Source organism: Podarcis gaigeae, assembly GCF_964106915.1.
Source record: "Podarcis gaigeae genome assembly, chromosome: 9".
In the NCBI taxonomy this organism is placed as follows: domain Eukaryota; kingdom Metazoa; phylum Chordata; class Lepidosauria; order Squamata; family Lacertidae; genus Podarcis; species Podarcis gaigeae.
The window spans coordinates 77,859,193-77,882,759 of NC_139685.1; the positions used below are offsets into that span (position 1 = coordinate 77,859,193).

At 47.6% G+C, this 23,567-nt stretch overlaps 1 protein-coding gene across 2 annotated transcripts; it reads left to right on the forward strand.

Annotated features, from left to right (window-relative positions):
• The first annotated feature begins 912 nt into the window (after nt 1-912).
• On the forward strand, nt 913-17,010 carry SPEF1 (sperm flagellar 1). Of its 2 annotated transcripts, XM_083757190.1 has the most exons (8): nt 913-1,590; nt 3,954-4,065; nt 4,934-5,087; nt 6,088-6,150; nt 9,860-9,908; nt 12,888-12,942; nt 13,703-13,814; nt 14,179-17,010. In XM_083757190.1, the coding sequence occupies exons 1-8, from the start codon at nt 1,479-1,481 to the stop codon at nt 14,284-14,286; spliced, it is 765 nt and encodes a 254-aa protein (XP_083613316.1). In that variant the 5' UTR covers nt 913-1,478; the 3' UTR covers nt 14,287-17,010. The 2 variants fall into 2 exon arrangements, with proteins under 2 accessions (XP_083613316.1, XP_083613317.1); XM_083757191.1 differs by lacking the exon at nt 6,088-6,150 and having other exon boundaries at nt 1,081-1,590.
• Nucleotides 17,011-23,567: the final 6,557 nt, after the last annotated feature.

Below are 23,567 nucleotides of genomic sequence, written 5' to 3' on the forward strand. Positions count from 1 at the left end.
AGTCTACAATTCAATGACCCTATGATTACAGAGTAGTCTCTGCTGCCACCTGGTGGTGTTCTGGCTGAAGGACGTTGAAACCTGAGTTCCACAACAAAGCACTTTCTCTGCTATTTTGCATGCACAAGAATGCGTGGCCCTTATTCCCAAAATTGGGAAATAAAATTATATATGGGACAGCAAAGGATATAATAGATTCTTATAGAATAGTAAAATATTGTAACTAGAATAGAAGTCTAAAAGGGGAAGTAAATGTACTTTTAGTATTTTCATTATTGTAATAGTTATTATTATTTCTCATCGGTAGAAGGTAATGTTAATTTAGGCTGCTTTGTTTTGCTTTCTGTATATGGGGCTACCTTTGAAGGTGACCTGGAAACTACAACTAATCCAGAATGCGGCAGCCAGACTGGTGACTGGGAGCGGCCGCCGAGACCACATAACACCGGTCTTGAAAGACCTACATTGGCTCCCAGTATGTTTCCGAGGACAATTCAAAGTGTGGGTGCTGACCTTGAAAGCCCTAAACGACCTTGGCCCAATATACCTGAAGGAGCGTCTCTACCCCTGGGCACTAGGGTCCATCTCTGAGGGACTTCTGGTGGTCCCCTCACTGCAAGAAGCCAAGCTACAGGGAACCAGGCAGAGGGCCTTCTCGGTGGTGGCGCCCGCCCTGTGGAACGCCCTCCCACCAGATGTCAAGGAAACAAACAACTACCTGACATTTAGAAGACATCTGAAGGCAGCCCATTTCAGGGAAGTTTTTAATGTGTGACATTTTAATGTACAGTATTTTTAATCTTTGTTGGAAGCTGCCCAGAGTGGCTGGGGAAACCCAGCCACAATGGGCGGGGTACAAATAATAAATTATTATATTATTATTTGATTTGAAGAGCAGACGACTACACTTCTTGTTTCCCAAGCACTGCAGGGGGTTGGGTTAGATGACCCTTTTGGTGCCTTCCAAGCCAGGAAAAGTACCAGCTGCTGATTCCTGTTGCTCAAGCTGCGGTTAGTTACAGGAGCGAGACGGGGAAGATGTTCGAACTCCCTTGTTGACCTTAGCTGCCCTTGAACTTGTGAATAGTACGTCCCGCTCTCCTGGCCTCTGCCCCCTATTCTCGCACGCTTTTTGGACCCCCAGACACACAAACAGCCACTTATTGGCTCTTTCCCCCCAGTTGCCTCTTAGCTGGCCAGCTCCCATCCCGTTGCTAGGCACCTGCTAAGATGCTCCGGTTGCCTAGCAACCCTGCTGTTGCAGTAGCTGGGCGTCCGCTCAGAACTACCGCTCCCAGGGTGCTTTGGGGCCTGCCACACCTGAGATGGGGGGGTGCTGATGTTGCCATGGTCACGAAGGCAAACAATATGGCTGCGTCCAGCCCAGCAGGGCAGAAGGGAACTGGTGGAGAAGCTCTGAGCCCGATCCAGGGGGGCACCTAGAGGCTGGCAAGGATACAGGGTAGACGGGCATCAGCATGGCCAACGGGGAGCTGGATGAGGAGAGCCTGAACGATCTGTACAGTTGGGTCGATGCCATCCCTCTTTCGCGCCCCAAGAGGAACATCGCCCGCGACTTCAGCGATGGAGGTTTGGGGCGGCCAATTTTGTGTGTGTCCTGGCACTTGTATATGTGTGTTTCACAGGGGATTATAGAATCATAGAATCCAGGGCCTTGGGCTTGGGCTGATGCCAGCAGCTGCTGAAAAAGTCATGCAGACTCACTAATAATAATAATAATAATAATAATAATAATAATAATAATTTATTCCTATCCTGTCCATTGGGCCAATGCCAGCAGCTGCTGCAAAAGTCATGCAGACTCACTAATAATAATAATAATAATAATAATAATAATAATAATAATAATAATTTATTCCTATCCTGTCCATTGGGCCAATGCCAGCAGCTGCTGAAAAAGTCATGCAGACTCACTAATAATAATAATAATAATAATAATAATAATAATAATTTATTCCTATCCTGTCCATTGGGCCAATGCCAGCAGCTGCTGCAAAAGTCATGCAGACTCTCTAATAATAATAATAATAATAATAATAATAATAATAATAATAATTTCTTCCTATCCTGTCCATTGGGCTGATGCCGCCAGCTGCTGCAAAAGTCATGCAGACTCACTAATAATAATAATAATAATAATAATAATAATAATTTATTCCTATCCTGTCCATTGGGCCAATGCCAGCAGCTGCTGCAAAAGTCATGCAGACTCTCTAATAATAATAATAATAATAATAATAATAATAATAATAATAATTTATTCCTATCCTGTCCATTGGGCTGATGCCACCAGCTGCTGCAAAAGTCATGCAGACTCTCTAATAATAATAATAATAATAATAATTTATTCCTATCCTGTCCATTGGGCTGATGCCAGCAGCTGCTGAAAAAGTCATGCAGACTCTATAAACTTCAAACATTAAAAACTTCCCTAAACAGGGCTGCTGCCTTCAGACGTCTTCTAAAAGTGTCCCTATTTTCCAGGGACAGTCCCAGATTTACAGAAGCCATCGCGCCAGCTTCCGATTTGATCCCAGAATGTCCGGCTTCTCCTTAGGACGTCCCTATTTTCACTGCAGAAATGTTGGAGTGTATGGTGGGACAATCTATATTTTCATCAGGAAAATGTTGGAGGGTTTGGGGTTATTCTACCCTTGAGAGACAAGTAACTATACAACCTTTAGAAGGCATCTGAAGGCAGCCCTGTATAGGGAAGTTTTTTTTTTAATGTGTAATATTGTATTATGTTTTTATATACATTGGAAGCTGCCCTGAGTGACTGGGGCCACCCAGTCAGATGGGCGGGACATAAATAATAAAATTATTATTATTATTATTATTATTATTGAATAGGATGGCCCTATTTTTGTTGGAGAAACGTTGGAAGGTATGAGTCAATAATAATAATAATAATAATAATAATAATAATAATAATAATAATAATTTATTATTTATACCCCGCCCATCTGGCTGAGTTTCCCCAGCCACTCTGGGCGGCTCCCAATCAAGTGTTAAAAACAGTACAGCGTTACATATTAAAAACTTCCCTGAAGTTTTTAAGGAGAGGCTGCTGAGATGTGGGGCCATGTGGGGCTCTTAAAGTCACATCAACACGGAGTCATGCACGCACTGTACTGAGGCAGACTCGGAGACTGCAATTAATCCAGAATGCGGCAGCTAGACTGGTGACTGGGAGCGACCGCCGAGACTACATAACACCGGTCTTGGAAGACCTACCGGTACATTGGCTCCCAGTGCGTTTCCGAGCACAATTCAAAGTGTTGGTGCTGAGCTTGAAAGCACTAAACGGCCTCGGTCCAGTATACCTGAAGGAGCGTCTCCCATCGTTCTGCCCGGACGCTGAGGTCCAGCACCGAGGGCCTTCTGGCGGTTCCCTCACTGCGAGAAGCCAAGTTACAGGGAACCAGGTAGAGGGCCTTCTTGGTAGTGGCACCCGTCCTGTGGAATGCCCTCCTACCAGATGTCAAAGAGAACAACTACCAGAGTTTTAGAAGACATCTGAAGGCAGCCCTGTTTAGGGAAGCTTTTAATGTTTGATGCATTACTGTATTTTAATATTTTGTTGAAAGCCGCCCAGAGTGGCTGGGAAAGCCCAGCCAGGTGGGTTATAAATAAATTAATAATAATAATAATAATAATAATAATAATAATAATAATAATAATTCTGCATGTAATTTTATAAGCGGCTGTCGTGTTGCCCAGCCACATGGGTGGGGTATAAATAATAAATTATTATTATTAATTATTATTATGATTATTATTAAGGTTTCATTTGATAGTTTCTGCTCGGATTGGAGACATGTCGGGCCACCATAGACGAAGTCTGCAGGAAAATCCAGGGATGGGGTGGGCTTGGGGGGGGGGTCATCAGCTGATTCTGCACCTACTTCTCCCTTTGATTTCCCACGCAGTTTTGGTGGCCGAAGTGGTGAAGTTTTACTTCCCCAAAATAGTGGAAATGCACAACTACGCTCCGGCTAATTCTACGCAGCAGAAGCTCTCCAACTGGGGACACCTGAACAGGTCAGTGACACCCCTGAGCTATGTCCTGAATTTAGAACCCAGCTGAGATATGGGACGTGTCAACTGGGAACACTGAATGTTAAATGCTGCTCGATTTGCTTGGTGATGTCCTCGTCTTCTTTGCGGATTTTACTGCATTTCGCTGCAAAATGGAGCATAGCGGGCTGTTGAACTTTGAAACACCTTTGGAAATCCATCACAGCCTTCCAGAGCTGCCCATGTACTCCCAGGAGTAAAAAACCTGGGTGCCTTAAGCATTGCACCCTGTGTCCCAGTGGGGACTTTGGATACGCTAACTTGATTTCATTGCAACTAATCCAGAATGCGACAGCCAGACTGGTGACTGGGAGCGGCCGCCGAGACCACATAACACCGGTCTAGAAAGACCTACACTGGCTCCCAGTACGTTTCCGAGCACAATTCAAAGTGTTGGTGCTGACCTTTAAAGCCCTAAACGGCCTCGGCACAGTATACCTGAAGGAGCGTCTCCACCCCACCGTTGTGAGGTCCAGTGCCGAGGGCCTTCTGGCAGTTCCCTCCCTGCGAGAAGCCAAGTTACAGGGAACCAGGCAGAGGGCCTTCTCGGTGGTGGCACCCGCCCTGTGGAACGCCCTCCCACCAGATGTCAAGGAAATAAACAACTATCAGACTTTCAGAAGACATCTGAAGGCAGCCCTGTTTAGGGAAGCTTTTAATGATTAATAGGTTATTGTATTTTAGTGTTCTGTTGGAAGCCGCCCAGAGTATCTGGGGAAACCCAGCCAGATGGGCGGGGTATAAATAATAAGTTATTATTATTATTATTGCACCCTGTGTTCCAGTGGGGACTTTGGATACGCTTGATTTCATTGCCTTTCTTCTTCTGCAGGAAAGTGCTGAGCAAGCTTAACTTCTCCATCCCAGAAGACATGGTCCGGAAGATTGCCCAGTGCACCCCTGGGATGGTAGAGCTGGTGCTGATTCCCTTGCGGCAGAAAATCGAGGAAAAACAGAAGCAGGCCAAGATGTCTAGCTCCTATCAGGTTAGCAGAGCCCGGAAGGAAGGAGGGATGGAAGGCAATTAGCCCTGGCCTGTTGCATCTTGCACTGTTACAGCATTTCTGTTCACCTGCAACCTTGCAAGTCGTCCGTGCAACAGGAAACTATTGTGCCCATTTTACAGATTACAAAACTGAGGCTGAGAGGCAGCAGTTTGCCCCAGAGCGCCAACAACTCCTTGCTAATGGCCCAGCCAAGTCCAAACCGCTGCCTCCAGATCCACGTGGAGCCATCAAGCCTGCGGGCTGCAAATGCGGCTTCTTGTTGCGCCGTAATCACTACTGCTCATGCTCTGTGCTCTTGCATAGAGCTCATTCATTTCAATGGGACTTCCACAGGAGAACTTCCCAGTGGATCATGCCCAGCATTTGTAGCGGTGCAGTGAAAATACTAAGCCACCTTAAATTCACCAGTTTTTTTTCATGCAACCGTTCCTTGTCCGTTGGCATCTTTTGGTCATTGCACCACAGTTTATTTTGCATGTGGGGACAAAGCCATCAGGTTTATGCCACAGAGTATAAATAAAGTGGGACAGTCCCTATCAGCAAAGCAAGAAACGGGCCGGGCTGCTTGCTATTTTTCTGGAGAGCGGCAGAGGGTGCTCGCACCCTAAGTTCACCAAATTGCTTGTTTCAGGCACTGGGAACACGGCGTCAAGATTAAGGCTGCAACCACGGCATGCATCGGTTCTGAAAGACGTTTTCTTAGCATGTTCTTCTGAAATATTTCTTGCTGCGCTGCAATGCCGAGATCTCTGGAAAGTGAGATTAATCGATGGGGGTGAAGTTAGATCTGGCCAAAGCAGCAGCTGGCTGCTCTTCTGTTTACTGCTGAATCGGAAAAAAATGGATTGGAGTTTGTTCTGATTCAGCAATAAGCAGAGGGTTTTCCTAGGAAATCAGAGAGGCAAACGGAAAACCTCTTGGACGTGTGTTTCTTAGGCAAGCCCCTTTTCACGCCTTCCTCCCTTCTGCTTCCTTCCAGGGACATCCTCCAACCGCTGTGGGCTCCTGCAGTCTTTGCTCCTTTCCGTCTCCATTGCCCCAGGTCTCAGCCTTTTTCCTCTTCAGCACAGCCCCTCCTCGAAGGCCCCCTCTCTCGCTCCCCCTCTTTCCCCCTCTGCTTGCCTGATTCACTCAGCTAAAGCATTCTGGCAGATGGCCATCCAAACTTTGCTTAAAATTCTCCATGGAAGGAGAGTCCACCACCTCTTGAGAGAGACTGTTCCACTGTCAAACATTTCTCCAATGAAAATAGAGATGTCCTATTTAACTTATTTATTACTACACCATTACTATTATTATTATCAGAGCTAGAAGCTAGAAGCTACAACATTTCTCCAACAAAAATGGGAACATCCTATTCAATAATAATAATAATAATAATAATAATAATAATAATAATAATAATAATAATTTATACCCCGCCCTCCCCGGGCTCAGGGTGGCTAACACCAGTAAAATTACAGTAAAACCATAATGGGGGGGGGGCAATTTAAAATACAGGTTAAAATGCGATTTAAAAGGCAGCCTCATTTTAAAAGTAGCCCATAGATCAAAACCGTAAGGGGAGGGAAACATAAGGGCCAGACTGAGTCCAAACCAAAGGCTAGGCGGAACAGCTCTGTCTTGCAGGCCCTGCGGAAAAATGTCCAGTCCCACAGGACCCTACTCTCTTGGCACAGAGCATTCTACCAAGTCAGGGCCAGTACTGAAAAGGCCCTGGCCCTAGTTGAGACCAATCTAACCACCTTGCGATTTGGGACCTCCAAAATGTTATCATTTGTGGACCTTAAGGTCCTCCGCAGGATATACCAGGAGAGGCGGTCCCGTAGGTCTTATCTTATTATTTATATCCAACCCATCCAACCCAGCCACTCTGGGTGGCTCCTAAAATATATTAAACAATAATAAAACACCAATCACTGAAAGCCTCCCTGTACAGAACTTTCTTCAGACGTCTTCGGATGTGTAGTTACTTCTTTCCTTGGTTTCAAGAAGGTTGCATAACTCCATACCCTCCAACGTTTCTCCGTTGAAAATAGGGATGTTCTAAAGAAATGCGGGACATTTCGGGATCAAATCGGAAACCGGGACGGCTTCTGTAAATGTGGGACTGTTCCTGGAAAATAGGAAGACTTGGAGGGTCTGAGGGGTCACAGAGCTTGCTGGAAAAGTAAAGGATTCTGGCAAGAATAAGAAGAGATTGTAACTCTCCTTATCGTCTGCGGTGAATATGCAAAAAAAGGCAGATCTGCGTCAAGAGGCCAGTGCACTTATTCTTTCATGGCGTGAGCTGGGCTGCAAAATCTCTTTTCTTGGATGGATTCCAGGAAGGGAGCCAGGTCAGGGCTCTTTCATGCCAGCTTGACGCATCCAGGACTGTCGCAGAGAATATGAATGGCCTCCGTCCGAAAGCACCGGGCTTGAGCTGTTTGATCTGCCACAGCCCATCCACAAATGACAGCCGGCGGTTGTGGAGTAATGGGTGGGTTGTGTGCGCTGAAACACTGCACTTGCGCTCCGTACAGCACGTGCGGCTGTCAGCCGAGAGAAGGAGCCAGCAATCCTACGTGCAGCCCGTTTGTGGGACTCAACGGAACAGGCACCGGCCGGCGCTGCAACTTGTTTAATGTAGCGCAGGGCGGGCTGGCTTGACCCTCCCTGTCCAGCATCTAGAAAGAAGCCAGGGAATTTACACCCAGGGTGGGGGCAGGGACGGCATCCAGGAAACCCCCAAGCAGGGCAGGATTGCAGTAACCCTTCCTCACTGCCTGCTCTCCCTCCCTGCCCCACAACTGGTATTCAGTGGTAACTGCCTCTGAACCTGGAGGTTCTACGTAGCAGTCATGAACAATTGTCATTTATCTGCCTCTCCTCAGTGCATCTTTCTCTAGTCCTCCATGGCTGCCCTTACTTTCTGTGCTTCAAGCAGAGTTAGGCTTGCCATAATTTGAAGAGCACAAAAGGGTACGCTATGATGACTCATTTTAAATACGCCTACTATATATAGGGGACACGGGTGGCGCTGTGGGTTAAACCATAGAGCTTAGCACTTGCCGATCAGAAGGTCGGGAGTTCGAATCCCCATGACGGGTGAGCTCCCGTTGCTCAGTCCCTGCTCCTGCCAACCTAGCAGTTCGAAAGCATGTCAAAGTGCAAGTAGATAAATAGGTACCGCTCTGGCGGAAAGGTAAATGGCGTTTCTTTGTGCTGCTCTGGTTCACCAGAAGCGGCTCAGTCCTGCTGGCCACATGACTCGGAAGCTGTACGCCAGCTCCCTCGGCCAGTAAAGCGAGATGAGCGCCTAACCCCAGAGTCGGCCACAACTGGACCTAATGGTCAGGGGTCCCTTTACCTTTATTTAACTATTATTATTATTATTCCCCGCCCATCTGACTTGCCCCAGCCCCTCTGGACGACTTCCAACAGATATAAAAACATAATAAAACATCAAACATTAAAAAGCTTTCCTATCCACGGCTGCCTTCCAATGCCTTCTAAAGGTTGTACACTTACTTATCTCCTTGGCTCAGGGGTCACATAACTCCATACCCTCCAACATTTCTCCGATGAAAATACATTATACTTTATTGTATACAGTGAGATTACAGGAGCACCCCCCACTCAGCTCTCTTGGTCTTAATTCCCCTCGTTTACTAACGCACCCCCACCAAACCTGAAAGTCAGTTGCCCTGTTGTTATCTTTCCATTCAGCAGCCTTACAGCCCATGGATAGAAGCCGTTCTTTACCCTGTTGGCGCGACTAATCCTGCTTCTATATCTTCTGCCCGAGGGCAGGAGCTCAAGAAAGTGCCGGCCAGGGTGTGAATCATCCCTGAGAATTTTCCTCAATCTCCTGAGGCAACGTTCTTCCGCTATTTCATCCAGCAGATTCACGGGACAGCCCATAATATCTTGTGCTGTGTTCCCCACCCTCTGTAGGCACTTCCTATCCGTTGATGTCAAACCAGCGTCCCACACCGTGATGCAGTGTGAAAGGACACTTTCTATTGTGGACCAGTAGAAGGAGATCATAGGGACGTTCTAAGGAAAAGTGGGAAATTCTGGGATCAAATCAGAAACCAGGCCGGCTTCTGTAAATCCGGGACTGAAAATAGGGATTTCGTCTATTTATTTATTCCTCTATCTATTTATTTGGGAGCCTCCCCTCTCTCTGACGGCTTCTCAGGAGCCCCTGAAACGATTTCGGTGGCTGTTCCTCAACGGGTCGCCGAACTGCTGTGCCTCTTCCCTTTGCTGCCCTCCTTTCTCTGCTGCTGTGGGATTAATCCTGCCCTGCTCAGAGGCTGCTGCGACCCCCATGTTCCTTTCCAAGCTCACACCTGCATGTTACAACTCAAACCAGCATCAGACCAGAAGGTGGGGAGAAGCCAGTTTAATTGAATACAGTGGTACCTCAGGTTAAGTACTTAATTCATTCCGGAGGTCCGTACTTAACCTGAAACTGTTCTTAACCTGAAGCACCACTTTAGGTAATGGGGCCTCCTGCTGCTGCCGCGCTGCCGGAGCACGATTTCTGTTCTCATCCTGAAGCGAAGTTCTTAACCTGAAGCACTATTTCTGGGTTAGAGGAGTCTGTAACCTGAAGCGTATGTAACCTGAAGCGTATGTAACCTGAGGTACCACTGTAGTGTTGATGTGGCCAGGAGGGCTTTTCATGGAGAAAGGGAGGAGCGGGATCCTGAGCGCTCGAAGAGTCAACTTGCTTTTCTTCTCTGGCTCTCCCGACACAGGAGCTGGGAATGCGCTCGACCCTGGAGGAAAACAACTACCTGGATACAGGTAGGATCCATGTTTTAACTATACAGACCTTTGCTGGCAAGGTGATGTCTCTGCTTTTTAAGATGCTGTCTAGGTTTGTCATTGCTTTTCTCGCAAGAAGCAGGTGTCTTTTAATTTCGTGACTGCTGTCACCATCTGCAGTGATCCTGGAGCCCAAGAAAGTAAAATCTCTCACTGCCTCCCATTTCTTCCCCTTCTATTTGTCGGGAGGTGATGGGCCCAGTGGCCATGATCTTAGTGGTTTTTTGATGTTGAGCTTCATTAATGACTAAACAACAACAAAGGATCAATGCTGGATCAGGCCAGAGCACCAGAAGAGCCAGCTGCTGGATCAGACCAATGAGTAATCTAGTCCAGCATCCTGTTCTCACAGGGGCCGACCACATGCCTGTGGGAAACCGGCAAGCAGGATTCGAACACAAGACCACCTTTGTGGTTCCCAGCAGTTGGTATTCAGAAGCAATGCTGCCTCTGACTATGGAGGCAGAGTGTAACTATCATGGCTGGTAGTGATTGACAGCTGTCCTCCTCCATGATTTTGTGTAACCTTTGAAAGCCGTCTGGGCCATCATTGCCTCCTGTGGCAGAGAGTTCCATAGATTAACTCCGCACTGCATGAAGAAGGGCTTCCTTTTGCCTGTCCTGAAACTTCCATCACCCAGCTTTTAAGTGTGTCTGTGGGGTATTCCAACTAGAGTTGGAAGGGACCACAAGATTTATTCAGTCCAATGCAGGAAGCTTTTGCCCAACGTGGGGCTCAAACCCACAACCCTGCGGTTAAGAGTCTCCTGCTCCACCAAGTGAGTTAACCCCAATCCTAAGCCCTGGAGGAGACTTGCTGCCAGTCAGTGTAAGCCAGAGGTTGGCAAGGTTTACCAGCCATGGGCTGGATCACTCCCATGGAGATAGTCCGTGGGCCGGAGTGGCGCAGCGCGATGCCGGAAATTGCATCTGCGTATATCTGCGACGCCGAAAATCGCACTTGCATAGAAGCAATTTCCGGTGTCTGGACATGCGCAGATGCGATTTCCGGTATCTACGTATGTGCAGATGCGATTTCTGGCGCTGCTCTGTGAGTCCCCACACCGCGCTGTGCCGGTTTAGCGCAGTGCGCAGGGGACTCGACAAGTGGATGGCTCGGTTCAGGGGTGGCTCGTGGGCCAGTAAAGCGGTCTTCGTGGGCCACATCCGGCCCATGGGCCACACGTTGGCAACCCCTGGTGTAAGCCACACTGAGCCAGAGGACCCAGAGTTCTGACTCAGTACAGGGGATGCTCGGGTTGCGAACGTGAACCGTGCAGGATGCATGTTCGCAAACCTCAGCGTTCGCAACCTGCAGTGGCATTTCTGCGCATGTGTGGGTTGCAATTCGGTGTTTCTGCACATGCGCGAAGTGCAATTTAGCACTTCTGTGCATGCACGACCGCCGAAACCTGGAAGTAACCCGTTCTGATACTTCCGGGTTTTGGCGCGTCCGTAACCTGAAAATCGCAACTGAAGCGCCTGTAACCTGAGGTATGATTGCTGTACAAAGTGGCAGTCTATCCTCCTAGAGGGATATTTATGCATATATCTAAGAGAGTCTTTTTATTATTATAAAATTTTCACATGACCCCAGGAGGTGCTGGAACCTTACCCTCACAGGAACCCTCCTCCATTGTCTCCCGAGCCAGACGGATGCCAATCAACCATTATTCCTGACCAGAATCCTGAATCTTCCCAGGAGCAGTGAGGCAGTATAGACTTGGAACGGTGGTTCGCAGAGGGGCATAGTTCGGAAGACAAAAGTTGGGAAGAACTGGGTGGTGAACAGCTAGGAGGAGGAGAACCGGCAGGGAAAGAGAGAGTTAACAGACTCTGGTTCACTGGAAAGTGTCCAGCCGTTCAGTCCAAGGTTGTCACGGTCCGGTTCACGGGGGATCGAAGTCCTGGCTGGGGACGTCGGGACCGGGGGCAAGATGGCGGAGTGGGAGCAGGAACGGGAGATCAGAAGCCAGGAGTTGGGAAGCCAAGAGTCCGAGGGTCAGAGAGCTGGGAGTCAAGAAGCCAAGGGTCCGAGGATCAAGAAGCAAGGAGTCACAAAGTCAGGGGTCCGAGGATCAAGAAGCAAGGAGTCACAAGCCAGGGGTCCGAGGATTAAGAAGCAAGGAGTCAAGAAGCCGAGGTTCGAGGATCAGGAAACAAGAAGCCAAACGCAGTAAGGCAGGGAACGTGTTGCTGTGGCAAAGAGCTGAAGGGAAAAGCTGACCTTGTATCCCTTCCCGGCTCTTGCCACCAGGTGCTGTTAGTTACCAATCGGCCTCACCTGTGTGGCCGCACCTTGCCTCTTCAGAACAAACTTAGGAAGGCCCCAGTCCTGCGAAGCCCTACTGGTCACAGGACCTGGCTCCTGCACACACTCCTGACAAAGGTGGCTGCACAGAAGGCATGGTGGATGCGAGATCAGGTTGCAAGACGAGGAAGTGACTCTGGGGGAGAAGTGGGTGTAAACCTTAACTGCGAGACCTTTACTCCGAGAACGGACTCTTTGCTCTTTCACTGTGATCATTAGAATCTCTTTAAATGGAAAGAGACTATTTTTGCCTTGTTCTTCTTATGCACGGCCAAAGCGAGGGAGGAAGGCACTTCCCTGAACCCTGACACCATCCATCGCAGTATTGTCTACACTGACTGGCAGCAGATTTCCAGGATTTGGGGCAGGAGTCTCTCTCAGCCCTGCCCGGAGATGCCATCGAGGACTGAATCGGGACATTCTGCAGCAAGCAAAGCAGATGTTCCATCACTGAGCTGTGGACCTTCCCTAATAAGATGGATCAATAAATAATAAATTCTCATGGGATTTTTTTTTAATTTTTAAAGTCATATAAAGGCATAGATAGCTATAAATACAGTCTCCGTTGAATTCTGGTTTCATTGCGGGGTGGGGATTTTGGAGATCCTACATGCCTCTCATTACAGTCTCTGTTTCGCATTTTACAGGCTTCACTTCAAAGCCCAAGCCCAACAGCACCCAGGACTCTCCTGGGTTGGAAAGGTAATTTAAAAAAAGAGAAGAATTACTGGCAGTTAGGGAAACCCTGTCTTGCCAGGGCTGGCAGTACAGCTGCAAGCAAATATTATTATTATTATTATTATTATTATTATTACCCTGCCATAACTGCCTCTTGTGGCAGGGAGTTCCATAGTTTAAGGAGCAGGTCCACCAGGTTGGGCAGCCCGGTGGAAATCCTCTTGGTTCTTTCTTTCACCTGAGCCCTGCGGCAGCCTCAGTGCCGCCCTGTCTGTGTCCTTTGCCAGACTTCCCCAGCATAGCGCCCTCCAGGCATATTTGACCACCGCTCAACTCCCACCCGCCCCCTCCCCATCTTATCCCCACAAACAGCCCTGTGAGGTAGGCTGGGAGGTGGCGAACGGCCACAGCGAGCTAAGCGGGGATTCGAACCCCGGTCTCCCAGGTCCCCAAAGACAGGCACTCTAACCACTAGTCCACACTGATATTGCTGGACTCGCAGCATTCATCAGCGCCGGCAGCCGGCCAGCCAGGGAGGAGGAGTGGGGAGGTTGTAGTTCATCTGGGAGCGCCACGTTGGCGAGCTCTGCTGCGAACTGGGATAGCTAAATGGAGCCTCCAGGATTAGTGGCAGTCTAGCTGAAGCCCTGAACCAAATCTGGGCTTTTGCTTTGACCTGGTAAAGTATCTGGCTGCTGTGTGTGTGTGTGTGTGTGTGTGTGTTGGGTAGGAACCCCCAGGTTTTTGCACCACCGTGACCTCCAGAACTTTTCCTTGTCTCTAGGGGGCCCAAAGGACATCAGAGCTACACGGTGCCTCTGCAAACGGATGCCAACCTCCGACTCCACTTAGCAGAGAGGGAACAAGCCCTTCTGGCCTCGCAGGAGATGGTGCAGGTGAGAGAGCCCCTCCTTTGCCTTCCCCTGAGGCCCAGCCAGGTTCATCTTCCTCACCCAAACTTTAGCCCTGCCCTGCCCTTCCTCAGGTGCCAACAGACTCAAAGATCTCAGTTCCTATTGCTGCAGAATGGGCATTATGTGGCACTTGCAGCAGCGCCCCTTCCGCCTGTTTCTACAGGTGGGCAGGGTTAGTCTGGACAGACGTGTCTGAGGCTGTTAGCCACCCGCACCACCCGAGGAACTCCCTGCCACAGGATGCTGGTTGTGGCTGCCTCAGGGCCCTGGGTCTCTTTCCTCTCCACCAGGAGCTGCTGGGGCTACCCTTCGAAATCTACCCCTCTCTGTCTCTTCCCTGGTCCAGATCCTTCAGATGAAGGTCCGCCGCTTGGAGCATCTCTTGCACCTGAAGAACGTCCGGATCGATGACCTAACCCGCCGCCTGCAGCAGGCGGAGCAGAGGCGGAAGTGAAGACGCCGTCTCGGGTTCCCCTCTCTTGTGCCCATCAGACGATGTTTTCAGATGGCCTGGCATTCTCCCTCTCTCTCTGTCTCTCTTTCTCTCTTTCCTGCCACCTCTTCCTTTGCAAACAGCTGCTTTCAGGCTCCAGGCAGGCTGAGACGTCAGAGCAACAAAGTTTGGCAGAGGTCCCAAGTCTGGCTGGCGCGGGCAGATGGCCTCGCTGATGCCCAGAGGCCAGGGATGGGATGAAAAGCAGGAGTCAGCCAAGAGGTGCCAGGCCAGGAGGACGTGCCCTCAATTCTCCCCAACCCTACAGGGGTCTCTGCTGCTCAGGGATGAGAGCTCCCTCTTGGGCTCTCCAAAACCAGCACTCGCTTGAGAGTTCCCCACTCAGCGACAGTCTAGGAAATGGGCTTGTGGCTTCGCTGTTGCCTTGGACGCCCTGCTTGCCGCCTCCTCACCTGGTGACTAGGTCCAGGCCCGCCTCCTCCCAGGTGAGGCCAGCTTCTGTGCCTTGCCCACTCTCTCCCAAGTCCTTGCGCTTGCAGGTGGCACTGGAACATCTCGAAGGCTCTGCGGGCTGTGGATGGAGCAACAGGGCGTTCTGCCAGGAGCCTTGAGCTCTGTGACTTTCTGTTGAGGAGAAACTGTACTTTCAGGGTAATCGTAATGTCCCTCGGGGGGGGGGGGAATCCTGCTGGTACATTCCCCCTGGGAAATGTAGTTCTGAGAAGAGCCTCAAGCCTTTGTGGGTGACGTGGCAATCAGGATCCAGCGTCCTTCTCTCTCCAGCATTGTTTTCAGCTTTGGGGAGCGATAGTTTTGGCTGCTTCTTCTGTCTCTTCATCTCCCTGCTCCAAGTGCTGCAGATGTGCAGATGGAATGGTTCCCCCATAGACCCCACTTTTTCTGCAGTGAGGGGCAGGCACCTCGTGCATTAAATAGGGAGTGGGTCGCCCCTTGAACCCTGTTGGTGCCCGTGAAAGCTTTTTGCACAACTGCACTCTGTGCCTCTGTGGCAAAGGGCATGCAAATCCCAGCTGTGAAAGAAAAAGGTTGGGGTTGCAAACCCCAGCCGGCAAATGGGGCTCTTGCACAAAAGTGGAATCTGCAGATGCAGCAGCGACAAAGAGGCGTCGTGACTTCCGCTTGATAAGTTAGTTGCAGGCCTGTGTTTTGAACATAGGTTCCCCAATTTTATTTTGTTTTTAAATCCCGTTCTCTTTTTAAGTCAACTTCCTTTTTTTTTTTGCCAAAATGAAAGAAGGCAGCTTCTGCTGTCCTAAGCCAGACTTTGCCAACTTGGTGCCCCCCCAGATGTTTTGGATGACAGCTCGCGGGTCGGTCGTTGCTGAGAAAGCATAAAGCGACGGCTATATTATTTGAAGATTGGTGGGCAAAGGAGACCGTCCTTGGTGATAGGAGAAAAGTCATTTGCCTTACCCTCCAAATCTAGACCTATCAGGTGGGAGGTTTTGTGAGAGTTCGGGAACACCACCCGGGATGTCCTTTTACCTTGCAAGCCCTGTTTTTTTCCTCTTGCTTCACATATGCTGGGCCACTAAGGAAGGTTTGCATCCAATGAATTTCAGTCCAAACAGAACCGAATGTTGTTGCGAGGGCTGCTTTGTTCTATTATCTGGCCCTTGCTGTATGCAATTCAGTCTGACCTTGCAGACCTCCAACATTCTCTCTTATTGACCTCAGGATCTGCCCATCATATGGGGGTGTGCAGAATTTTTTTGCAGCAAGCTTCAATTATGGCATCAGCAGACCTGCGCACAGCCTCCAACAGACCTCTGCATATAATTCTGCGTGGGCTTCACTGCTCAATACTGTGTAAGATTCCAAGCTTGCCACGGGGACTCTCGAGTAGGCTCTCCCTGTTTAGCTCCCATAATGACCTCTTCACAATAGATCTCAGGAACTGCCATGCAGATCTCAGAATCTTCTAGAGATGCCTGCATCTGCCCCGCTGTCGCAAGGGAGGGTTGAATTCAGGGGTCTCCAACGTGGTGCTGTTTGACCCCAGCTCCCATCACATGGACCAGTGATCAGGGATGATGGGAGCAGTAGTCCCAAAACGTTTAAAGGGGCACCACATGGTCTAAACCATGGGGCCTTCTCCTAGCGCCCCAGGGAGCTGGAGGAGATATCCCACTTCCTAGTGTCCTCAGGCATCTAGTGAGCAATTCACATCATAGCTATTGTTTTCCTTGGTGAAAATGGTGCCTGTGGATTTCCCACACCAGGCGTTTGTGACTGTTGCAGCCTGGAACACAGAACTTGAAGGGACAAGCCAATCTGCTTCAAAACATGCCATTCCACCATGGTTGCTGCCCCGGGCTCTTGGAGGCGGACGCCGCATTTCCTTATGCAGAAAAAGGAACGTGGCCACAAGGGATGGGGGAAGGTGGCACCATGCCACGCCCTGACTACGATGAAGGCACGCTTGAGCATTTTCTCAGGAGATGCTGTCTAGAGCAGACACAAGGCGGGCGTCCTTGGCCCAGCTCTGATGCGAAAACGGTGGCGTGGACCAGCAGACCCTCCCGCCGATGGAGCTGGCGTTCTGATCAGTTGCTTTTAATCAATCGCTTTTCGATTATGGTGAAGCTAATGTTGCATCTGGGTAACGTTGGGTCATCACGGGCCGGGGTTTCTGTACAATCGTGTTTTTCTTTGCATAGGGGCTTGTCTGAAGATCTTTCAGCATTAAAACGGTTTATCCTTCTCGTTCCTCGTCTCTTTTATTTGGAGCACTCTAGCAGCAGGGAGGAGGGACGCGGGTGGCGCTGTGGTCTAAACCACAGAGCCTAGGGCTTGCCGATCAGAAGGTTGGCGGTTCGAATCCCCGCGATGGGGTGAGCTCCGGTTGCCCGGTCGATGCTCCTGCCAACCTAGAAGCTCAAAAGCAAGTCGAAGTGCAAGTAGATAAATAGGTACTGCTCCGGCGGGAAGGTAAATGGTGTTTCCATGCGCTGCTCTGGTTCACCAGAAGCGGCTTAGTCATGCTGGCCACATGACCCGGAAGCTGTACGCCAGTTCCCTCGGCCAATAGAGCGAGATGAGCACCGCAACCCCAGAGTCAGCCACGACTGGACCTAATGGTCAGGGGTCCTTTAGCAGCAGGGAGAGTGCTCCAAAATATTTTGGAACAGCACTCCCAAGCTAGGGCTCTCTCGATGCTTTAGGCAAATGCATGGGGTGAAGGCTATCAATGGATACTAGCCACAATGGGCATGTTCTCCCGCACTGCCAGAGGTGTCATGCCTTTGAATACCTGTTGCTGGGAATCATAGGCTGGCATAGCTAAACATACCCAGCTCCTTCAACTGTTCCTCATATGGCTTGGTTACCCGACCCTTGTTTGTCTTGGTTGCCTGCCTCTGCACACCTTCCAGCTTGTCAACATACTTCTTAGATTGTGGTGCCCAGAACTGGACACTGAACTCTAGGTAGGATCTGACCAAGGCCAATAGAGGGGAACTATTACTTCACTGAGCACTAAACTTCTGTTGGTGCAGCCTAGAATAGCATTATAGAATACAGGGACATGGGTAGCGCTGTGTTCTAAACCACTGAGCCTCTTGGGCTTGCCAATCAGAAGGTCGGCGGTTCAAATCCCTGCGACGGAGGCTCTGTCCCAGCTTCTGCCAACCTAGCAGTTTGGAAGCACACCTGTGCAAGTAGATAAATACCGGTAGGTACCGCTGTGGGGGGTAGGAAAATGGCGTTTCTGTGCGCTCTAACACTCATCACAGTCCTCCGTGCGCCAGTAGCAGCTTAATCATGCTGGCCACATGACCCGGAAAACTGTCTGTGGACAAACGCCGGCTTCCTCGGCCTGAAAGTGAGATGAGCGCCACAACCCCATAGTCGCCTTTGACAGAACTTAACCATCCAGGGGTCCTTTACCTTTTACCTAGAATAGGATTAGCTTTTATTTATTTTTTGCTGTTGCCACTGCTGCATCATCACACTGTTGACCTATGCTAAGCTACTAGTCTACTACGACCCCTGGAACAGTTTTACATGTACTACTGGCAAGCCAGGTGTCCCATCTTATATTTTTGCAGCTGGTTCTTCCTGCCTAAGTGCAGAACCTTGCTTTTGTACCTATTGAAACTCAATTTTGTTAAGTTTGTTTTCCCCCCAATTTTTTTTATTGATTTTCAACATTTAAAACATCACATAAACACATAAAAACACTCAACAAAGAAAACACAGCAATAAACTAAACACATACAAAAAAGTCTATTTCTTCTAGTACCCAACTACTTCACATTAATAGGGGACTTCCTCAAATCCCCCCTAACTGAATTTCATTATATCACTTTTATAACAGTTCTCCAAATTCATATTTCTAATAATGTTAACTCCTTTCATTTACTAACCCCTTCTCCTTTACTATTATTCTAATCTTTAATACTTACTAACACCTATTCCTATTCTACCCCTAAACCTATTTGATACTTCCAAGGATTTTCTATTTATCTTTAGCTAAATATTCTTTAAATTTCATCCAGTCCTCTTGTGTCTCCTTTTCTTTCTGATCGCGGATTCTTCCAGTCAGGTCGGCCAGCTCCAAAAAGTCCATCATCTTCATCTGCCATTCTTCATTTTGTTAGTTTGGTCCCAGTTCTCCAATCTGTTGCAGTCATCTTGAACCCATATTCTGTCTTCTGGGGCATTAGCTATCCCTCCCAGTTTGGCATCATTGTCAAATTTGATGAGCATCCCCTCAATTCCTTTGTCCAAATTGTTTAAAAAAACGCTGAACAATGGGTCCAGGAGAGAACCTCGCAGCACCCTGCTTATCGCTTTCCCCCAGGGTGATGAGGGAACATTATCCTGATTTCTGCCTTCAGCATGATTGGAGCTTTGTTTCCAGAACCCCAGGTGCCATTTGCTCCCATAGATTGTATCTCATATCATCTCATTTGCTCTGTGTTCCTTGATCTCTGGGGAGGCACCATGGCGAAACCCAACCTCCTGGCTTCCCATTGTTACGGTAAAATCTGGGTGCGAGGCTGCTCTGCCACCCAGCTCGTCGGACTAAGTCCGCGGGTCCCTGCGGAGGAAAATGAGCTCAGCCGGAGACAGGAGCAAGCTGCAGAAGATCCAAGTTTATTGCGCAACAGGTTCAAGGCGAGATTGAACAGCGAGAAAGGGGTGACATGAACTTTTGAAACTTCCCTCCATGCCCCAGAATACAGTGCAAAACACATCCCAGTTACATCATGCATACATTAAGAAGAGGTTGGGTTACACAGATTACATCATGAATACATTAAGAAGTGGTTGGGTTACACAGGATTAACATATGGAGGAGGGAGGGGGGAATATGCAGAGCTGGAGATATGCACAGATAAGCACATCCTGAGTACTGGTGATGAGAAGACAATGATCCATGTACTGGCATTGCCTGGAGGAAAAGCTTGGCAGAGTGATTTGACAGGATTAGGGTCTTGACACCTTGCTTGAGTGATTATGGAGGACGGGGAGGTGTCATGGAGTCCAAGAGAAATTGAGCAAATTGGCACGTTGATTTTCTATGAATTTTATAAATTTTAGTCCCTTTTGACATTGACAATTGGAAATAAATGGATATATTGTAGCGAAGAAGAAGGTGAAGAAGACATGCCCCCCCTTCCGTATCACCATGAAGGGCAAAGAAATCGGGCCCAGAAAAGGAAGCAGGAGACCAAGGCTGTCGATGACTAATGGGACGAAGAAACAAGACCCCTCTCTCGGCTACAGACCATCCATTAGTGAATTATGGATTCTGATGAGATTACCCAAGTTATTCTGGGCTGCCGGGAGCAGAAAACAGATCGCTCCTGGCTGCTTCTGGGAGACAAATTTATTTTCTCAAGTGTGGTGGGGTGGCATGTGGGTGCACAAAGCACATTTCGGTGACTGGCTGCAGAGGCAGACCGTCGTCACAACAACGCTTGACATGGGGGCATTTTTATAGACTAATTGGAATGGTAGAGTTGTAAGGGAGCCCAAGGTCATTGAGTCCAACCCCCCTGAAATGCAGGGGTCACAGCTAAAGCTATGGGATGTAATCAGTCAGTCAAGTACAACATTCCTTGGAATCCTAGAGAAGACATGGGAGGGAATGTTTGGTCCAGCCAGTCGAAACCTCCTGTTCTTCCTGGCTGGAGCATCCTTCCTTTTGCATGTGATAGAAGGTGGGTGTGACCTAACCTGCCCAGGTAACAAAAGGACGAGTCACATAGCACACCTCTCTCTTTTTAACTTCCTTCTTCGTTGGACCAGCTTCTAGTTAGGACAGCTTTGCTAGCTCTCAGCTAGCAGAAGCACTGGGATTATTCCTAATAATAATAATAATTTATTATTTATACCCCGCCCATCTGGCTGGGTTTCCCCAGCCACTCTGGGCAGCTTCCAACAAAACACTAAAATACAATAACCTAGCAAACATTAAAAGCTTCTCTAAACAAGGCTGCCTTCAGATGTCTTCTAAAAGTTTGGTAGTTATTTTTCTCTTTGACATCTGGTGGGAGGGTTTTCCACAGGGCAGGTACCACTACTGAGAAGGCCCTCTGCCTGGTTCCCTGTAACTTGGCTTCTCACAGCAAGGGAACCGCCAGAAGACCGTCGGCACTGGACCTCAGTGTCCGGGAAGAATGATGGAGGTGGAGATGTTATGTGGTCTCAGCAGCCGCTCCCAGTCACTAGTCTAGCTGCCGCATTCGGGATTGGTTGCAGTTTCCAGGTCACCTTCAAAGGTATCCCCACATGGAGCGCATTGCAGTAGTCCAAGCGAGAGATGACTAGAGCATGCACCACTCTGGCGAGACAGTCTGCGGGCAGGTAGGGTCTCATCCTGTGTACCAGATGGATCTGATAAGCAGCTGCCCTGGACACAGAATGGACCTGCGCCTCCATGGACAGCTGAGAGTCCAGAATGACTCCCAGGCTGCACACCTGGTCCTTCAGGGGCACCTCTGCTGGTTCTTAGGTCATGCTTCCCATAGCTCAGTTGGTTAGAGTGTGATGCTTACAGTGCTAAGGTTGCAGGTTTAGCTGCTGGAATGATGTGTATGGAGCGGAGGGGAGGCATGCATTTTGTGTTTACATCTTATATTTTTATGCTGTGAACCATTCTGAGATCTATGGAAGAAGGGCAATATGCAAATTTAATAAATGACGAAGATGATAGTAATAATAACAAACAGTGCTTTTTTTCTAGAAAATAGGTGGAGGAACTCACCGCAAAGTTCGTGCAGCGGCTAAATGTGTGATTAATAAACTCAAGCAGACAACGATCTGGATTAGAAATGGCCACTACTGTATGTACTTTACTGATTACAGATATAGTAGGGCCTTTTCAGTACTGGCCCCGGCTTGGTGGAACTCTCTGTCACAAGAGACCAGGGCCCTGTGGGACTTGACATTTTTTTTTTTTGAATTCTTTTTATTAATTTTTGCTTAAGTGATCAAAAAGAAAAACAATGACAGCACGAAAAAACAAAAACACGAAAAGAAAAACGGTTACAGCCATTACATCAAAATAAAATAAAACAGATTTCTAAACATAATGACTATTTCCTTTTACACTTCTTTGCTTGTTCAATTGTCTCTTTATATCTCTAGATACTTTAATCCTTCCTTTGTACACCTATTGACTTCCATCCCTACTGGTTTCAGGCTTTTTACATTAAATAATTTATTTCTCTTGCAGTTACTAATTATAATAGACTTATACATCATAAGATCTAAATCAATCCTGCTGTGGTTTTTATGTTCTTATAGTTCTCTTCAATGTAGGTCATGAATTTTTTCCAGTCATTCGTAAACTTTGTATTTTTGGTTTCTAATTTTTTGTGTCATTTTTGCAAGTTGTGCAAATTCAAATAACTTTGTTTGCCAATCTCTAATTTCTGGGATACTTTGGCTTTTCCAATTTTGGGCAATTAATAATCTAGCAGCAGCTGTGGCATATTGAAATAATGTTTTATCTTCTTTTTTAATTTCGTCCCCAATTATACCCAATAGGAAGGCCTCCGGCTTTTTAATAAAGGTATATTTAAATATTTTTTTTAGTTCATTATAAATGCCTTCCCAATATTTCTTCAATACTTCGCATGTCCACCACATGTGGAAAAAATTACCTTCTCTAGTTTTACATTTCCAACAAGACTTACTAGCTGTTTTGTACATCTTCCCCAGTTTTGCCGGGGTGATGTACCACCTGTACATCATCTTTCCTAAGTTTTCCCTTAGTGTTACACATGCTGTGAATTTCATTCCGTTAGTCCATAAATTCCACCACTTATCATAGTCTATGTTATATCCCAGATCCATTGCCCATCTAGTCATAACTTCCTTTATTTCTTCGTCTTTCGTATCCCACTCCAATAATAAGTCGTACATTTTAGATAGTAACTTACAATTACCCTCAATTATTTCTGTCTGGAATTTGGATTTCTTCTCGTTCATCCCTACTTTTTTGTGATCTGTCCATATTGCGTTTATTTCGTGGAATTGTAGCCAACTTGTTAAATTACCTTTCAGCTCTTCATATGTTCTCATCTTCCATCTGTTTTCTGATCTTATTAATAAATCTTCATAGGTAAGTCTTTTTCCTTCCATATTTACTTTTTTAATCGTTGAAATGTCAACTGGCGAAAGCCACCAGGGTGTATTTTCCTCTAGGAGCTTTTTGTTTTTCTCCCAGACTTCATAGAGAGAGCCCCTAACGATGTGACTTGTGAATCCTTTATGTGATTTTCCTTTATTTTGCCATAAATAAAAATGCCAGCTAAACCTATTGTCAAACCCCTCAAGATCCAACAAGTCGGAGTTTTCCAAATTAATCCAATCCCTAATCCAACAAAGACAGGCTGCCTCAAAATATAATTTCAAGTTGGGTACCGAAAATCCCCCTCTCTCTTTCCGATCTGTTAAAAGTTTGAACCTAAATCTTGGCCTTTTTCCTTGCCATATAAATTTTGAGATAGTTCTTTGCCATTCTGTGAAAAGTTTGGATCCTCTAATGACTGGTATATTTTGAAAGAGATACAGCATTCTTGGAAGTAAGTTCATTTTTATTGCGGCCATCCTTCCCGTCCATGAGAGTTTCACTCTACTCCAGGTATCCAGGTCTTTCTTTATTTGTTTCCATGTCATAAGATAATTATCTTGTATCAAATTTATATTTTTATTAGTTAGCCAGATTCCTAAGTATTTTATTTTTTTTGCCACTTTAATTCCATATTGTGATTCTAATTTTTCATTTTCCTCTTTGCCCAAAT